The 15,668-nt window shown below is 60.1% G+C and overlaps 1 protein-coding gene across 2 annotated transcripts in view; it reads left to right on the plus strand.

Moving 5' to 3' along the window:
- Nucleotides 1–15,668, plus strand: part of GAK (cyclin G associated kinase) — an 83,530-nt gene that overhangs the window by 36,128 nt on the left and 31,734 nt on the right. For both annotated transcript variants that reach the window (XM_017865410.1, XM_017865411.1), the window contains exons 8-15: nt 1,658–1,793; nt 2,175–2,287; nt 4,759–4,849; nt 6,223–6,346; nt 10,760–10,809; nt 11,360–11,508; nt 12,016–12,138; nt 12,800–12,933. In XM_017865410.1, coding sequence (XP_017720899.1) covers nt 1,658–1,793; nt 2,175–2,287; nt 4,759–4,849; nt 6,223–6,346; nt 10,760–10,809; nt 11,360–11,508; nt 12,016–12,138; nt 12,800–12,933 — 920 coding nt within the window. The remainder of the gene's footprint in view (nt 1–1,657; nt 1,794–2,174; nt 2,288–4,758; nt 4,850–6,222; nt 6,347–10,759; nt 10,810–11,359; nt 11,509–12,015; nt 12,139–12,799; nt 12,934–15,668) is intronic.

The raw sequence follows: 15,668 nt of genomic DNA on the forward strand, positions 1-15,668 counted from the left end.
CCGCCCCAGTGACTGGCCGTCTGCACATCCCACACGAGGACACTCCTGGCCAGCTCTTGCCCAGCCTGGGGTCCCGGTGTGAGCTCTTATTCTTGACTGGATAAGATCCTGATGCTGAAGTCATCCCCAGTTCCTCCTCTGGGCTCACGTAACTGGGTGACTGACGAGAAGTCACTGATTGAGGCCAGTTCTGGGAAACTCCTGAGCGGACTGAGGAGGCTGCTTCCTGCAGCTTCTGCCCCATGCCCTACACTCTGTGCATAGTGTCAGGTCTGAAAAGTGGGGCTCTGGTGTTGCCAAGGACAGGACAGGCACCTGCCCCTCGCATAGCACGCAGCAGAGTCTGTGCTGGTCCCACCAGCCCATAGATCCTCAGGGAGTGTGGGAACCCCTGAATTTTGAAAGGAACCTTCCTGTTTGTTTGTTTGAGACAGAGTCTCGCTCTGTTGCTAGGCTGGAGTGCAGTGGCACGATCTTGGCTGACTGCAACCTCCGCCTCCCGAGTTCAAGCGATTCTTTGCCTTAGCCTCCTGAGTAGCTGGGATTACAGGCACCCACCACCACGCCTGGTTAATTTTGTATTTTTAGTAAAGACAGGATTTCACCTTGTTGGCCAGGCTGGTCTTTAACTCCTGACCTTGTCATCCACCCGCCTCGGCCTCCCAAAGTGCTGGGATTACAGGCGTGAGCCACCACGCCCAGCCTGAACAGAACCTTTTAATCTTGAGAACCTGGAGTCTGTTTAACACTGTCACCTGGACAGTTCTTTGTGGTGAATAAAGGTGGAGCATCCAGGCCTCCCGTGCCATGGGAAGCGCTGCCAGCTCCACACAGTCAAGTGATGTTTGTGTCACCATGGACTATACTCCCAGGATCCCCAAGGAAGGGGCCACCCTCAGCCAGTCTCCGTGTCTGCAGTGCTCCTCTCACACCCTTGTCCCCGCGGGCCCGGGCATCACCCCTGCTCTCCCCGCAGACCCAGGCATCACTCGACACTCCCCACGGCCCCAACGTCACCCCTGCACTCCCCACGGGCCCAGGCATCACCCCTGCGCTCCCCGCCGGCCCCAGTGTCACCCCTGCAATTCCCCGAGTTCCCAGGCATCACCCCTGCACTCCCCATGGGCCCTGGTGGCATCCCTGTACTCCCCGAGTTCCCAGGCATTAGCCCTGCACTCCCCGTGGGCCCCGGTGTCACCCCGTACTTCCTGAGTTCCCAGGTGTCACCCGTGCTCTCCCCATGGCCCCAATGTTACTCCTGCACTCCCTGAGTTCCCAGGTGTCACCCCTGCTCTCCCCATGGCCCCAACGTCACCCCTCCACTCCCTGCAGGCCCCGGTGTCACCCCTGCACTCCCTACAGCCCCAACGTCACCCCTGCGTTCCCTGCGGGCCCAGGCATCACCCCTGCTGTCCCCATAGCCCCGACGTCACCCCTGCATTCCCTGCAGGGCCAGGCATCACTCCTGCTCTCCCCATAGCCCCGACGTCACCCCTGCACTTCCCACAGGCCCAGGTGTCACCACTGCACTCCCCGCAGGCCTGGGCGTCACCCCTGCACTCCACAGGCCCGGGTGTCACCCGTGCTCTCCCCGCAGGCCTGGGCGTCACCCCTGCACTCCCCACAGGCCCAGGCGTCACCCGTGCTCTCCCTGCAGGCCCTGGGCTGCATCTTGTACCTGCTGTGCTTCCGGCAGCACCCTTTTGAGGATGGAGCGAAACTTCGAATAGTCAATGGGAAATACTCGATCCCCCCGCACGACACACAGTACACGGTCTTCCACAGCCTCATCCGTAAGTCCCGCTGGGATGCGTACGTGGGGCAGGACCCTGGAGCACGGGCCTCGCGTGGTTCTGGAGACCCCGCGCAGCCTGGGGCACTGCTGCCCCGCCCCGCTCCCACCCGTCACCGTGGTTTTGACAATGTCCCTGCGGGTGGTTTCCCCACAGCTCCCCTGCCGCCCGCCCCGCCGGTGAAATTGTGGTGCTCAGAGTGGTGGTTTTTGATCATTTTGTTTGGTTTTTGTTCTTCCCTTTGCCACTCCCTCCTTACTTCTGACGTCACTGATGTGTGTAGAGGGAGCGGCCTCTGGTGGTCTGTGACCTCTGCCAGGGCAGGGGGTGCCGACCCGTCTGGGGAACCGTGGGGCCGAGCGCGCTATGCTTCTGCCGCAGGCGCCATGCTGCAGGTGAACCCGGAGGAGCGGCTGTCCATCGCCGAGGTGGTGCACCAGCTGCAGGAGATCGCGGCCGCCCGCAACGTGAACCCCAAGTCTCCCATCACAGAGGTGAGGGAGGCACACGTGCGCCCCAAATCCCCCGCAGAGGGGAGGGAGGCACATGTGAACCCCAAGTCTCCTATCACAGAGGGGAGGGTGGCACGTGGCTGTGCCGCGTCATCTGGACCCTGCATCCTGGGGGTCCCTGTCCTCCTCAGTGTGGAGCCACAGGCTCTTGAGGGCCCTCCTGCATGGGCAGGGGCACCACCGCAGTCCAGGGCCGAGACCCCAGGGGCACGCTGGGGCCGTTGCCAAGGTCTTCACACTCCGCACACGCTCTTCTGGCCTCCTTGAGTTCTGTGGGTGCCTTTCTGGATTCTTCCCCTGACGGGGTGGCATGAATTGCTCCTGCGTCTGTTTCTCGGGTTTAGTGTCTAGGCCAGCTCAGCTGGCCCTCAGCTCTGGGCGTCCTGGAGCGGCGGGAGTTGCTCCTGCGTCTATGTTTCTGGCCCTCAGCTCAGCTCTGGATGTCCTGGTTGCAGTGGTGTCGAGGCTGGGCCCGGCCAGGGACCGCTCCCAGGTACCGGTGGCTGCTGGCAGCATCAGGGCCTGGAGGCCGGGAGACTGAGGCCCACGGGGCTACATGCTTTGTGGAAGTGTGAGGCCTGGGAGGCAGCAGCACCTGGTAGCTGGAAGATGCTTTCGTGAAAGTCTTTTTTGACCCAGCCATGGACAGGATGTACCATCTCCATCACCAGATCCTCGAGGCAGAGCAGACACGCGGCCCAGCCCCCACTCACGGGGAGCAGGCAGGCCCCTTGGCGTCCCAGCTCAGGGCCCAGTCAGGACACGCAGGGACCCTCTGCAGCCCTCGCAGGGGTCCGTGTCCAAGGACCCAGCACTATTGGCTCCTGCTTTTTGTCCCCTTTTCAGCCCTTGGGTCGTTTCCACTCCCTGGTAGCTGGAAGCCAGAACTTCCAAGGCCACTGCAGTGGAGCTGACCTAGGCGGTGGGTGTGGAGCATGGGGAGGGAAGGTCAGAGCTGCCGCCCGGAGTCCCTGTCTGAGGACAGGACCCTGTGGGAGGAGGAAGGTTTGGGCTGAGTGGAGGGTTTGCAGTTCCTTGGGGGCCACTGGGTATGGAGACCTGGGAGCAGGGGAGTGCTGGGAAGCCCAGTGCAGACAGGGAGAGGCTGTGGTCCCCTCCCTGGCAGCCATTGTGGTGGGTGCACCGGCGGAGGGAGCCCTGATGCTGGGTGCGGGAAGCATTTTGAGGTGTGGGAAGCATTTTGAGGTGTGGGGCGCTCTGAGGCGGGAGAGTTGATGTCACTGGTGGCCTCTCAGCAAGCTTCCCGGGGGGTGTCAGAGAGCGGCGGGAAGGGATCACTCTCGGGGGTCCCGCTCTTCAGCAGCCTGGGCCTCGCATCCCCTCGCTTGGTGGCTCTTTCCAGAAAACGCCTGCCCACTCCCCCGGAGGTCACAGAGAACGGTGGCTCGCAGGGAGGTGTGGCCTCTTGCACCCTCGAGTGCGCTGGAGGGATTCCTGAGGGGGCGGGAGGAGGTGCCACTGGGCAGATGGGCAGACTCCGGCCGCTAGTGATGGGGCGGGGCCCTCAGTGCTTCTGATCTGAGTGCTTCTAGGCCGGGACCCCGTGGGGACAAACATTAGACCCTGCTCAGGCCAACCGACTCCCCCAGAAAACACAGTCTACGATGGAGCTGAGCTCACAGTGAGATAAAATACTGCCCCCAGGAGGTAGTGAGCCGCCAGAACCCAGGACCTGAAGCGATGGAACGTCCTGGGACAGACAGGCCATGTGTCTGCTTAATATGGTTGGGCATGGGAGGCGGAGGCTGCAGTGAGCCGAGATCGTGCCATTGCACTCCAACCTGGGTGACAGAGTGAGACTCCGTTTAAAAAAAAAAAAAAAAAGCTGGGTGCGGTGGCTCACCCCTATAATCCTAGCACTTTGGGAAGCCGAGGCAGGCGGATTGCCTGAGCTCAGGAGTTCAAGACCAGCCAGGGCAACATGGTGAAACCCCATCTCTACTAAAATATAAAACAAATTAGCTGGGCGTGGTTGTGCATGCCTGTAGTCCCAGCTCCTTGGAAGGCTGAGGCAGGAGAATTGCTTGAACTCATGAAGTGGAGGTTGCAGTGAGCCGAGATAGCGCCCACAGCTCTCCAGCCTGGGTCACAGAGCGAGACTCCGTCTCTACCAAAAAAAAAAGATGGTTGAACAGACTGGGAAGAGAGAGAAAAGGAAAAGGAACAGAATCTGCAGCCCAAGAGTCTGAAAAGCTGGGCTAGAGCGCTGGGTACCCAAGGCAGGCCACGGGGTGAGGGGATGAGGGGATGAGGGCTGCATGCGTGGTTTGGTTTGTTGAGTTCCAGTTGATGCTTTAGCCTGTGGGAAGTTCCTCCCTTGCCCTGTGTCGTAGATCGGGGAGCAGAAGGATGAGCTCTGAGGGCACCCATGCCATGCCTCTCCCCGACGTGGGAGTTCAGAGAACTGACCTCTACACCTTTCATCATCACAGCTCCTGGAGCAGAATGGAGGCTATGGGAGCACCGTGCTGTCCCGAGGGCCACCCCCTCTTGTGGGCCCCGCTGGCAGTGGCTACGGTGGAGGTGAGTGTCCCGTCCTGCGCCCACCACCCGTCCCTCGCTCCTGCTGTGCCCCAGGCACCCACGGCACATCAGGATGGAGTCTGAGGTCCTTCTCTCCCGGGCCTCTTCTCCCACCGGAGACAACTGCGAGGTCGGGGTCCCTCAGCGCACTCTCGGGTTCGGCAGTTCACTGGGACTCACAGAGCTCAGCAGAGCTGGTGTCTTGGTGCAGTTCAGGAGGGTGACGGGATTCGGGCTAAAGCCAGCCAAGGGGAGAGGCTCCAGGGCAGAGCCCAGGAGACCGGGCCCAAGCGACCAGGTGGCCTCGCTCAGGGGTTCTGTGGGAGGCAGCCTGCACCATGGCCAGGACCCCAGCATAGATCACGTTGTAGCGTCTGGCACAGCCCAAGGCCCCAAGGAAACAGACACCCCTTTTGGGGATGGAGGAGGCATCCCCGGTTCCTTCCCAGGAGCTGGGGATGAAGGGCCAGGCCTGCTGTGGGCAAGGTGAACCCTTCACTGCGGCAGCCACCCTGAGGCTGGGGTGCAGGAGCAGGCATTGGACGGCGGAGGGCAGTGGGGAGACAGTTATGTGAGGTGCCACTAATGTGAGGTGGTCCCTTCTGCCACGTGAGGAGTGGGCACCTGTGATGGGCCTGGGTGTCCCTGGAGGGCCCTCAGCGGGTGAGGAGGGGAGAGGGCCCTAGAGACAGATGCTGCATGCTCTTGGGACTCTGCCGCGAGCACTCCGGAAGGTTCCGGGTGAGCCATTGAGGACGTGACCCTGACAGGCAGCGGCTGGTTATGCAGCTCTGCATGGCCCTGACCCCTCTCGACCTTGCCCCCCATCCCCACTGGGGTGTGGGAGGTTTCGCCTGGGTCCTTAAGCTCTGCTTCCTAGGGAGGAGCTCAGCTCCACGTCTGGGGCACCCCGGTCCATGCAGTGTGGGTCCCGCACATGCAGGTGTGCTGGCTGGACTATGTCTCTGCTGCGCTGGAGTGAAGGGTGAGTCCTCGAGCTGCTGGGTTCTGCAGTGCCCTGTCGCTCATGCTGCCAGGGGCCACCACTCTCCTTCACGTCCAGGGTCTATGGTGGCCTGAAGCTGTGCCGTTGAGCTGGCCCTATCCCCGCAGCAGAGTCCAAAACCCAGCTGTGCCGGGCGGCCACATAGCCCTTTCGCACCCAGATTGGCACCCCTTTTTTTGGTTTTTGGGTCTCTTGGAAAGGCTGAGGACAGCCAGTGCTGAGGCCTGGCTTGCTGCTGGGTATGTGTGGGTTGGGGGCCTGGCCATACCACTGCTCCCTGCTCCCGCTGCGTGGCCCAGCCAGCAACCCGCGGCTAGGGAGGTGGGACCGAGCCCCTGTGGCCTGCTGAGACTGTGTCTCCCTGCAGGCCTGGCCCTGGCGGAGTACGACCAGCCCTATGGCGGCTTCCTGGACATTCTGCGGGGTGGGACGGAGCGGCTCTTCACCAACCTCAAGGACACCTCCTCCAAGGTCATACAGTCCGTCGCTAAGTGAGTGTGAGGCTCCAGAGCCCTGGACCTGCCGTGTGCTTGTTCCAGGCTGCAGCCCCGGCGCTCGCTCCCTGGCCGTGGTGGGACAGCTGGTCATCAGGCCCCACAGGTGCCCCTGAGGCAGTGGGACAGCGTCACCCGCTTCTCCCAGGGAGTCGGAATGAGCCCAGCACCCCACAGCACCGGGCAGATCCCTTTCCATTGACCGCCTGGGGGGCAAGGCCCTGCTGGGGAGACGCCTGTGCCCGCCCCTCCCTTGCTGTGGTGATGCCCCTCACTCTGGGGCGTTCCTGGGTTGTTCCCGGGACTCTTTGGTGAAACAGCTGTGGTGGCACCTCACTGAGCCAGTCCCCTGAGTTAAAGCCCTAGTTACTCAGACTTAGGCCAGGTGGGTCCCAGCCTGTGGTGGGAGAAAGTCTCCCTCTGGGTGGGCTGTCCAAGGGCGCGTCTGTGCGGGAGTGGCCCCTGACATCGGCCCACAGGCCCGGCAGCCTCTGCTCACAGAGCACTGGGAATGTTCCAGAGTGCGGCCCCTCTGCGTTGCGGGGTCCACATGCTGGCTCTTCTGGAGGAGCTGGGTGCCCAGGAGCACACTGCACTGCTCATCTGGCCCAGTGGTTGCACCAGCTCAAGGGTGTCGTGAGTGCGTGTGAGCCGCATGCACGTGTGGGCATGTGCGTGAGTGCCTGTGAGTGAGCCACGTGCACGCGAGTGCCCTTGAGCACGAGCTGCCTGCACATGTATGCATGTGCGCAAGTGCCCGTGAGTGTGTGAGCCGTGGTGTGTGAGCCGTGTGCACGTGTAAGCATGTGTGCGAGTGCCTGTGGTGCATGAGCCACGTGCACGCGTAAGCATGTGCGCGAGTCCTGTGAGTGCCATGGAGCCGCGTCACGTGTAAGATGTGCACGAGTGCCCGTGAGCACGTGAACGCCTTGCACGTGTAAGCATGTGCACGAGTGCCTGTTGAGGTGCGTGCATGTGTAAGCATGGTGCTGTAGGAGTGCTGTGAGCCTGTGGTTTGAGCTGTGTGCCTCTGTGTGCTGCATGTTTGGGTTGTGGTTCCATTACCTGTGTGCCTTGTTCCTGTGCAACTTTTTGTGAGAGAACTTGTCTTAGTGAGCCGTCCCCAGAGCAGGCGTGAGCTCGCTACGCACCTCTGGGCGCCTCCTCTGTGATGTCTCCTGCCTGAGTTGTGACTGATGGAAGATCAGAGGCAGCTCTGTCTGTCTGGTCCCAGCGCACTGCCCACTGGACCCAGGACTGTAGCTCCTGCAGGGTCCTGACGGGTGGCACTGCGTGTGGAGTGCCAGCGGGGCCAGCCATGGACCCACGGGGATGAGCGATTCTCCAGCATCATCTTGGTGATAGTGATGTTGGGATCAGAGTAGAAACAGACAGAGAGGATGCGGCAGCAAAGCCATATGTGAAAGTCACCAGGAACAGTCACTTTCAGTGTCAGTCGAAAGGGATGGATGTCGGGCCCCAAAGCACCCCAGGCTGGCTGGTTCCCCAGAAGGTTCATGGTCTCCTCGGCCACAGTGCATTGTGGGGACAGGCAGAGTGGAGTCAGCAGAGGGAGGAAGCATGTTGGGTGTCCAGGGAGCCGGGCACAGCTCCAGGGTCCTCCTTGGGGGACTCCAGGCCACGCTCCCTCCCTAGCAGCTGTGGGGATGGTGGGAGCTGCTGTCTGCCGGAAGCCTAAGGCTGCAGGGGCTGGTCCTAGACATGGCTCTGCTGAGACCCGTGGGTTCCAGGCCCTAGGAGGACGCAGTTTGGCTTGAGCGGGTGCTGCTTTCACGGCACTCAGGCACAGCCAGCTGCTGCTTGTTGGTCAGGGGATGGTGGGAACTCTGCCCACACCCCCAGGTGCTAGCTGAGGGCAGCCCTGCTGTTTTGATCTGCCTTCTGTTCACACCATGTGCTTGAGGCAGATGAAGCTGCATAAACTCGTGTTTGTAAAGTTGATTTAGAAGCTACAGTGAGTTCTGGCTGGGCCTGGAGGCTCAAAAGATGGCTTGGCACGGTGGCTCATGTAATCCCAGCACTTTGGGAGGCCGAGGAGGGAGGATCACTTGAAGATAGGAGTTTGCGACCAGCCTGGACAACATAGCAAGACTCTGTCTCTACAAAAATAAAAAACCAGCTGGGCAAGGTGGCGTGCAGCTGTGGTCCCAGCTACACTGGGGGCTGAGGTGGGAGGATGGCTTGAGCCCAGGAGGTTGAGGCTGCAGTGAGCTGTGATTGTGCCAGTGCACTCAAGCCTGGAGTGAGCAAGACCCTGCCTCAATTTAAAAAAAAAAAAAAAAAAAGGACAGTGAGTTAATTTGTGTTTCTGGCTCTCCCCAAGGAGAAGCCCGGGAGTCAGGACCTTGGTGGCCGCGAACCCCTGGCTGCCCTGGTGCTTGGGGTTCTGGAAGCTGGGGCCTCGGGGCCTGAGCCCTGTGTCTGGGCCCTGGTTTCTCGCCTGTCAGCGTCCAGGGGAGCCCTGACACACACACACCCCTGGTACACGTGCCTGAGGCCAACACAGCCAGGTGCACAGGGTCCCCGCAGGGCTGCTGGAGTGGGTGAGATGTGCGTGGATCCTGTGGCACTCAGTGCCAACCTTTGCTTAAGGCGTGTCAGCTCGCTGTGCTTGCCGCTGCCCCCCGTGGTACAGGATCTGTGCAGATTTCACCATGTTGGCCAGGCTGGACTCGAACTCCTGACAGGTGATCTCCCCGCCTCGGCCTCCCGAAGTGTTGGGATTACAGGCGCGAGCCACCGCACCCGGCTCCTGTTTTTGTTTTTCTGCTGGTGATTAGATTGTGGGTCCAGGAGCCGTGCTTCGTGTGGCCTGTTTGTCTCCTGCCCAGCGTCCTGTGCTGCAAAAGTGGCCGAGCGTCAGGCTCACCGTGCCTCCCGGTCTTCCCTTGTTGCTTTGGAAGACCCACATCCTAAGTCAGCACCTGCTTTGTTGGGTTTAGAACAGCTTTTAAAATGTTCGAAATGCACGGAAGACCCACGTCCAGAGTCAGCACCTGCCTCGGTGGGTTTGGACAGTTTTAAAATGTTCGAATGCACGGAAGACGCTCACGTCCTAAGTCAAGCACCTGCTCCGGTGGTTTGGACAGGTTTTAAAAGTTCGAATGCACGGAAGACCCACGTCATAAGTCAGCCTGCCTCGGTGGGTTTGGACAGTTTTTAAATGTTTCGAATGCACGGAAGACCCACGTCCTAAGTCAGCAACCTGCCTCGGTGGGTTTGGACAGTTTTTAAAATGTTCGAGATGCACGGAAGCCCACGTCTAGAGTCAGGCACCTGCCGGTGGGTTTTGGACAGTTTTAAAATTTCGAGCACGGCAGAACCCACGTCCTAAGTCAGCACTGCTCGGTGTTTGGACAGTTTTTTAAATTTCGAATGCACGGAAGACCCACGTCCTAAGTCAGCACCTGGCTCGGTGGGTTGGACAGTTTTTAAAATGTTTTGAACCACGGAAACCACGTCCTAAGTCAGACACCTGCTCGGTGGTTTTGGAACAGTTTTTAAATATTTGAATGCACGAAGACCACGTCCTAAGTCAGCACATGCTCGGGTGGGTTTGGAACAGTTTTTAAAATACTTGAATCACGGTCATTTTCAGGTAATGGTTTGGTCGTCTGCATTTGAGTCATTCATTCCTCTCTGGATCTTTTTCCAAGCTTTTCCTCTGGATGAGGACGGCCCCCTCTGCGGTGTGTCTGGCTCAGGTTGCTCCTAGCCCAGCCTTTCCCGGTCCCCGCAGCTTCCGGCCCGCTCTGCCTGGGAAGGTAGGCTCCCTTCTGCACCTTCCCGTCACAGGATGGCTTTGTGTTCTCTGCACAGCTCTTCGTTCCCAGTGAATTGTGGGATAAACCCGTCAGGGTCCTTGCAGAGTTATTGAGGGTTTTGATCTCTGTGTTACCAGGTCCCGTGGACCTAGTTGTGTGGAGACAGTTGGTCTGTAGAGGTTCCTGTGGCCTCCAGGGGGCTGTCTAGGCACTCGGGGTAGAGGCCCCTTCTTTGCCTCTAGTAGCGTCTGTTGGCGTCCCTACTGTTGCAACCAACCGAGGCCTGGCAGCGCCAGAGGCCTGGCATACCCCGTGACCCATCGTCCCAGCGACCCCTGCTCTCCGCCTTCACCTTCCACGGTGCGGACGTCTGTCCTGGTCTCGCCACACCTCACCACCTGCAGGCCGTATTTCTCCCTCTTCTGATGTAGGGGACCAGCTCCACAGCCCACCACACTGGGGAATCCTGCTGCACGCCTGGTGCACATGCCGTTCCTGCATGGGATGCAGCCTTCGCACAGTGAGAGCCCCATGCTTCTCCCAGGCCTCGGCTCTGATTTAAGCCCTGTGACTTAACTGCGGAGTGTTTCTTGTCATAATCAAGTTCTCTTCTTTTTAATTCCAGTTACGCAAAGGGCGACCTGGACATATCTTACATCACGTCCAGAATTGCGGGTATGTGCACGGTGAGGCTGTGGGGCACGCCCTTTGTGCCCAGTGAAGTGTGCCCTGCTTGTGTGTCAGGACCCAGGTGCCTCTGCTCCAGCCTCTTCCTGCGGCCACAGACTCACAGGGAGGCCTGTGCCCAGCGCCTCCAGGCGCAGCATGGACAGGGTCAGCGGCCAGCTCATGTGCCTCCCATGGCCTCCTGAGGTTATTGCCAGGAACGACACCAAGGCTGTGTCCATGGAAAACCAGGGCCTCTGTGCACCAGGCATCCCAGTCACTCATCCTGGCGCCTGGAGACCGGGCATTTGTCAGAAAGCTGTCTCAGGAAGTCCCAGCCACTGGCTGGCGGGCGTGTGGCTGGGTCCGTGCTCCTGGGTCCACCCAGGCCGGGAGTCTGTGAAGGGTGAGGGGGCCAGCTGTGTGGGCAGTGGCTGGTGGAGCTGCCGGAGGCTGTGTTTGCCCAGGAGCGTCAGGAGCAGCGAGGCCTCAGCGGCAGCCTGGCCACAAGGTACACATCTCCCGGGGACAGCGGCTGACGCAGGCCTGCTTGTTTCAGTGATGTCGTTCCCGGCAGAAGGTGTGGAGTCAGCGCTTAAAAATAACATCGAAGACGTGCGGTTGTTCCTGGACTCCAAGCACCCGGGGCACTATGCCGTCTACAACCTGTCCCCCAGGACCTACCGGCCTTCCAGGTTCCACAACCGGGTGTGTGGCCACAGGCTTTGTCTTGGTGCCACTGTGGCAGCTTCCTCCTGCTCCAGTGCAGGGGCGTAGCTGAGGGCTTTGGCCAGGGTGCGACCGTGATGGGGGCAGCCGGAGGTCTCCTGAGGGGCTGCGGAGTGTGGATCAGGAGGAAGCGAGGTGGGGTCTCTGTTGCTCTGAGGATGCTGCTTGACGGGAACCCTGGAGGCCCCAGCTCCTCACTGCTTCCCGCCTGCCAGAGGGCACTCGAGGCTACAGCATTCCTTCCAGACACAACCCCTGTCAGTAGGCAAGGGGACCCAAAGCCAGGAACAGCTGACCGAGCTCCGTCTGCAAGGCCAGTGGCAGCCCTGGTGCTCAGGTGCCGCAGAGGCTCTCGTGCAGATGGACACCTGTTTATGACGCCAGCTGGCGGAGGCCCCTGTGCTGCAGGCAGGCTGTCCCTCCGATCCGACCAAGGCTGGGGCGGGGCTCCTCTGCCGTCCGTGCCACCGTGCCCTGTCCCCACAGGTCTCCGAGTGTGGCTGGGCAGCGCGGCGGGCCCCGCACCTGCACACCCTGTACAACATCTGCAGGAACATGCACGCCTGGCTGCGGCAGGACCACAAGAATGTCTGCGTCGTGCACTGCATGGTGAGCTCCAGGGCCATGCCTGGGCGTCGTCTTTTATCAACATTCATTATTTCACGCATAGTTCAACAGCATCTGAGCGCCAGTCATGAGCTGGGGCCTGTTCTTCACCCTGGGACACGGAAGAAAGTCCCTGTGCTCGGTGTCTTTGGGCGTGGAGGGGACAGATGCCAGATGGCCCTGCCCTGCCCTCCCCTCCCCATGTGGCCCTGCCTGGCCTTGACCTGCACGCCTGTGTGGAGGCCACTCCGCCATGTGGGGAGCCCGCCTCCCCTCCCGCACAGTGGCCACCTAAGAGTCACCTCCAGTTTCCCCATCTGCAGTGCGAAACTTAGTGGTGCTTGAGCCTCCCAGGGTGTGGCAGCTGCCACTGTGGTTGATGGAGTTGAGGTTTCCACGAGGGGTCTCTCACGGGGGTACCGGGCACCAGCAGAGCCTGTCAGAGCAGCCCCAGCCCTGCGCTTCGTTAGGGAACCTTCGGCCTCTGTTGGGCTCCATTCTCACCTCGGGAGGCATGTTATGTAGCTTCCTAAACGTGTCCCAGCCTCGGAGAGGAACAGCCCTGCGTCCCTGTGGCCATGGGTTGGGTAGGATGGCTGAGGACCCGCCAGCCCTTGTCCTATGTGAGTGCGAGGCATGTGCGAGACATGTCTGTCTGTCCTAGGACGGGAGAGCCGCGTCTGCTGTGGCTGTCTGCTCCTTCCTGTGCTTCTGCCGTCTCTTCAGCACCGCGGAGGCCGCCGTGTACATGTTCAGCATGAAGCGCTGCCCACCAGGCATCTGGCCGTCCCACAAAAGGTACTGCGTGGCCCCCTGGGGACAGGGGACAGCTCTGTGGGCCCGTGTGGCACAGCCGCCATCGCTGCAGTGTCTCCTGGAGGGCCAGTCGTTGCCACTGCAGGCGCTGGTGGGAAAGGCAGGCCCGGCCTGGCTGAGCCACAGCTGAGCCCTGGGTTTATGCCCACCCAGGGAGGGTGGGCCCTCAGCCGCGGTGGTCCTGACTGCTGTGGGGCAGCACCTGCCTAGTTTCTGGATGGATGCGAGGTTGTCTGGCAAATGCCACATGTAGCCTGGTGGGGCCCATGCTCGCTGGGCTGGGCAGGGGCGGCTCCTCTTGGGACCCAGCTCTGTCCCTCCTGTGGGAGCCCTCTGTGGTGGGCTCTGATGGATAATGCATGTGAAAATGCCGTGTGGACCACCTGAGACAGGTGCTATGTGGAGCACCTGACGCTGCTCAGACCGAAGTGAGGCTGCAGCATGTTTAGGGCCCTGCCAAATGCAGGCTTCCGTGCCGGTCCGCCTCAGCACGCAGCAGACTCTCCCTGGCCGCGTGGAGGAGACTGTTTCTCAAACGGGAGTGTGGCCACAGTGTGTTTAGGGCTCTGTTTTTCGAGGCTGCAGGTGTCTATGCCGAGGAGTCCTTCCCAGCATAAAGCCTCCCCTGGCCTTGGTCTCACTGAGGACCTGGTGAGGCTGGAGCAGCCTTGACCTAGACCACAGAGGCCCCAAGAGTAGACAGCCTAGGAGCAAAGGCCGGCCCCGTGGCCCCACCATGGCAGGAGGGAAGAGGAGGGACCCCCCCCCATTCTTCATCCTGTCTGGACGGAGTGCACAGCCTGTGGGTGGGGCGAGGGTCGGGAGGCCGATCCTGCTGCTGTGGATCCCCAGGGAGGGCCCCACCTCGTTTGCTCACAGCCTTGTGGGGAGGAGATCGTGGCCGCCCCATCCAGCTGTGTCTTCTCTGTGACCCCAGCAAACTCGGGAACCCCTGCACACATTGAGCCGAAGGCCGTTGGCACCCCCAGGCCAGGTGCGGTGGGACCTGCTCAGCAGGGGGCATCTGAGAACCAGGGAGTCTCTTTCCCTGGGAAGTGTGGTTGGGCTTTCATGACCCCACCAAATCCCACAGCTCCTTCCTTGGAGGAGCAGAGAAATGTGCAGAGTGCCGCTCCCACCGGGCAGGTGGCTGGACCAGCTTCAAGTTCATGGCCTTTCCACATCTCTGACCCAGAATCTAAGGAGAGTCAGGTGCCTATTGGAGGAGGTATGTGTGTGCACTGTCTGGGGTGGACATAACTAGACCCCAGAAGAGAAGGAGGCCAGAAAGAGTACAACTGGTGGAGGCCAAGTGTCTCAGTGGGCGAGTGAAGCCTCCAGGGTTGCAGGACTGGAAGGGTCCTTGCCCTCTGGAAGGCACAGTCTCCATGGGCACCCACAGGACAGATGGGAGAGTGAGGGCCGGGCAAGGGGACACAGCTACTATGAGGGAGACTCAGACCTGGCCGAGACCCTTTCTTCTGCCTCCAGATGGAGGAGACGAGAGCTGCACCCTGTGACTCTTAGGGAAATTGAAGTAACTGACTGATGTGCTGAGGACCCTCATGCAGGGTGCGTGGATCCAGTGGACCACTTGTCAGAGCTGTGGAAAGAGGACTCTTATGCAAGGTGCGCAGACCAGTGGATCACTCGTCAGAGCCGTGGAAAGAGGACCCTCATGCAGGGTGTGTGGGCCAGTGTACCACTCATCACAGCCATGGAAAGAGGACACTCATGCAGGGTGCCTAGTCCAGTGGACCACTCATCACAGCCGTGGAAAGAGAACACTCATGCAGGGTGTCTAGTCCAGTGGATCACTCGTCAGAGCCGTGGAAAGAGGACCCTCATGCAGGATGCATGGTCCATTGTATCACTCGTCACAGCTGTGGAAAGAGGACCCTCATCAGGGTGTGCGGGCCAGTGGATCACTCGTCAGAGCCATGGAAAGAGGACCCTCATCAGGGTGTGCGGGCCAGTGGATCACTCGTCAGAGCCATGGAAAGAGGACCCTCATGCAGAAGGCAGGCAGGTGCATGGTCCAGTGGGCCACTCATCAGAGCCATGGAAACGCCAGGAAATAAGCAAATGGAAATCCCTGAAATGAGAACGCCTTCGACATTGCCGAGGCTGAGTCGGTGGCCTTTGGAGCCAGGGCAAGAGATACTGAAACTGAATCACAGAGGGAAAGCGGGGGTGGGGGTAGAACAAGCACCCAAGAGCTGCCTCCACCTCAGGCAGGGCCACACACACGTGGAGTCCAGAAAGGGAAGAGGGAAGTGGGAACAGTGAAGAAATCATGGCTGGGAATTTCCCAGAATGAGTAACAGATACCAGTCCACAGGTTCAAGAAGCTCAGAGGTCACCAAGCAGGATGAAAGCAAGACAAACATATAAAAACCCACTCAGGTGCATCCCGGTCAGAACTCCTGCAAACTGAGCACAGAGGAAGTGTTGGAGGCGGCCAGAAGAAGATGCGTCAGGTACGAAAAGAAAGATGTCAGCCACAGGTTCTTGTCAGAAAGCCTGGAACAACCAGTAGGAGCTTTTCTTTGGTGTTGTAATTAAGAAGTCAACAAGAAGTAAAACGAAGACATAAACCTTGCCAAGAGAAGGCACAAAGAAGAAAAAAGAAACCGAGAGCAGATCAAACAAATAGGAAACAGGCAGCAAGATGGTAGATTTTAATCCAGCCACATCAGTGTTCAGGCTGAACCTGA

This window comes from Rhinopithecus bieti, unplaced genomic scaffold (genome assembly GCF_001698545.2).
Source record: "Rhinopithecus bieti isolate Rb0 unplaced genomic scaffold, ASM169854v2 scaffold_79532, whole genome shotgun sequence".
Classification (NCBI taxonomy): Eukaryota; Metazoa; Chordata; class Mammalia; order Primates; family Cercopithecidae; genus Rhinopithecus; species Rhinopithecus bieti.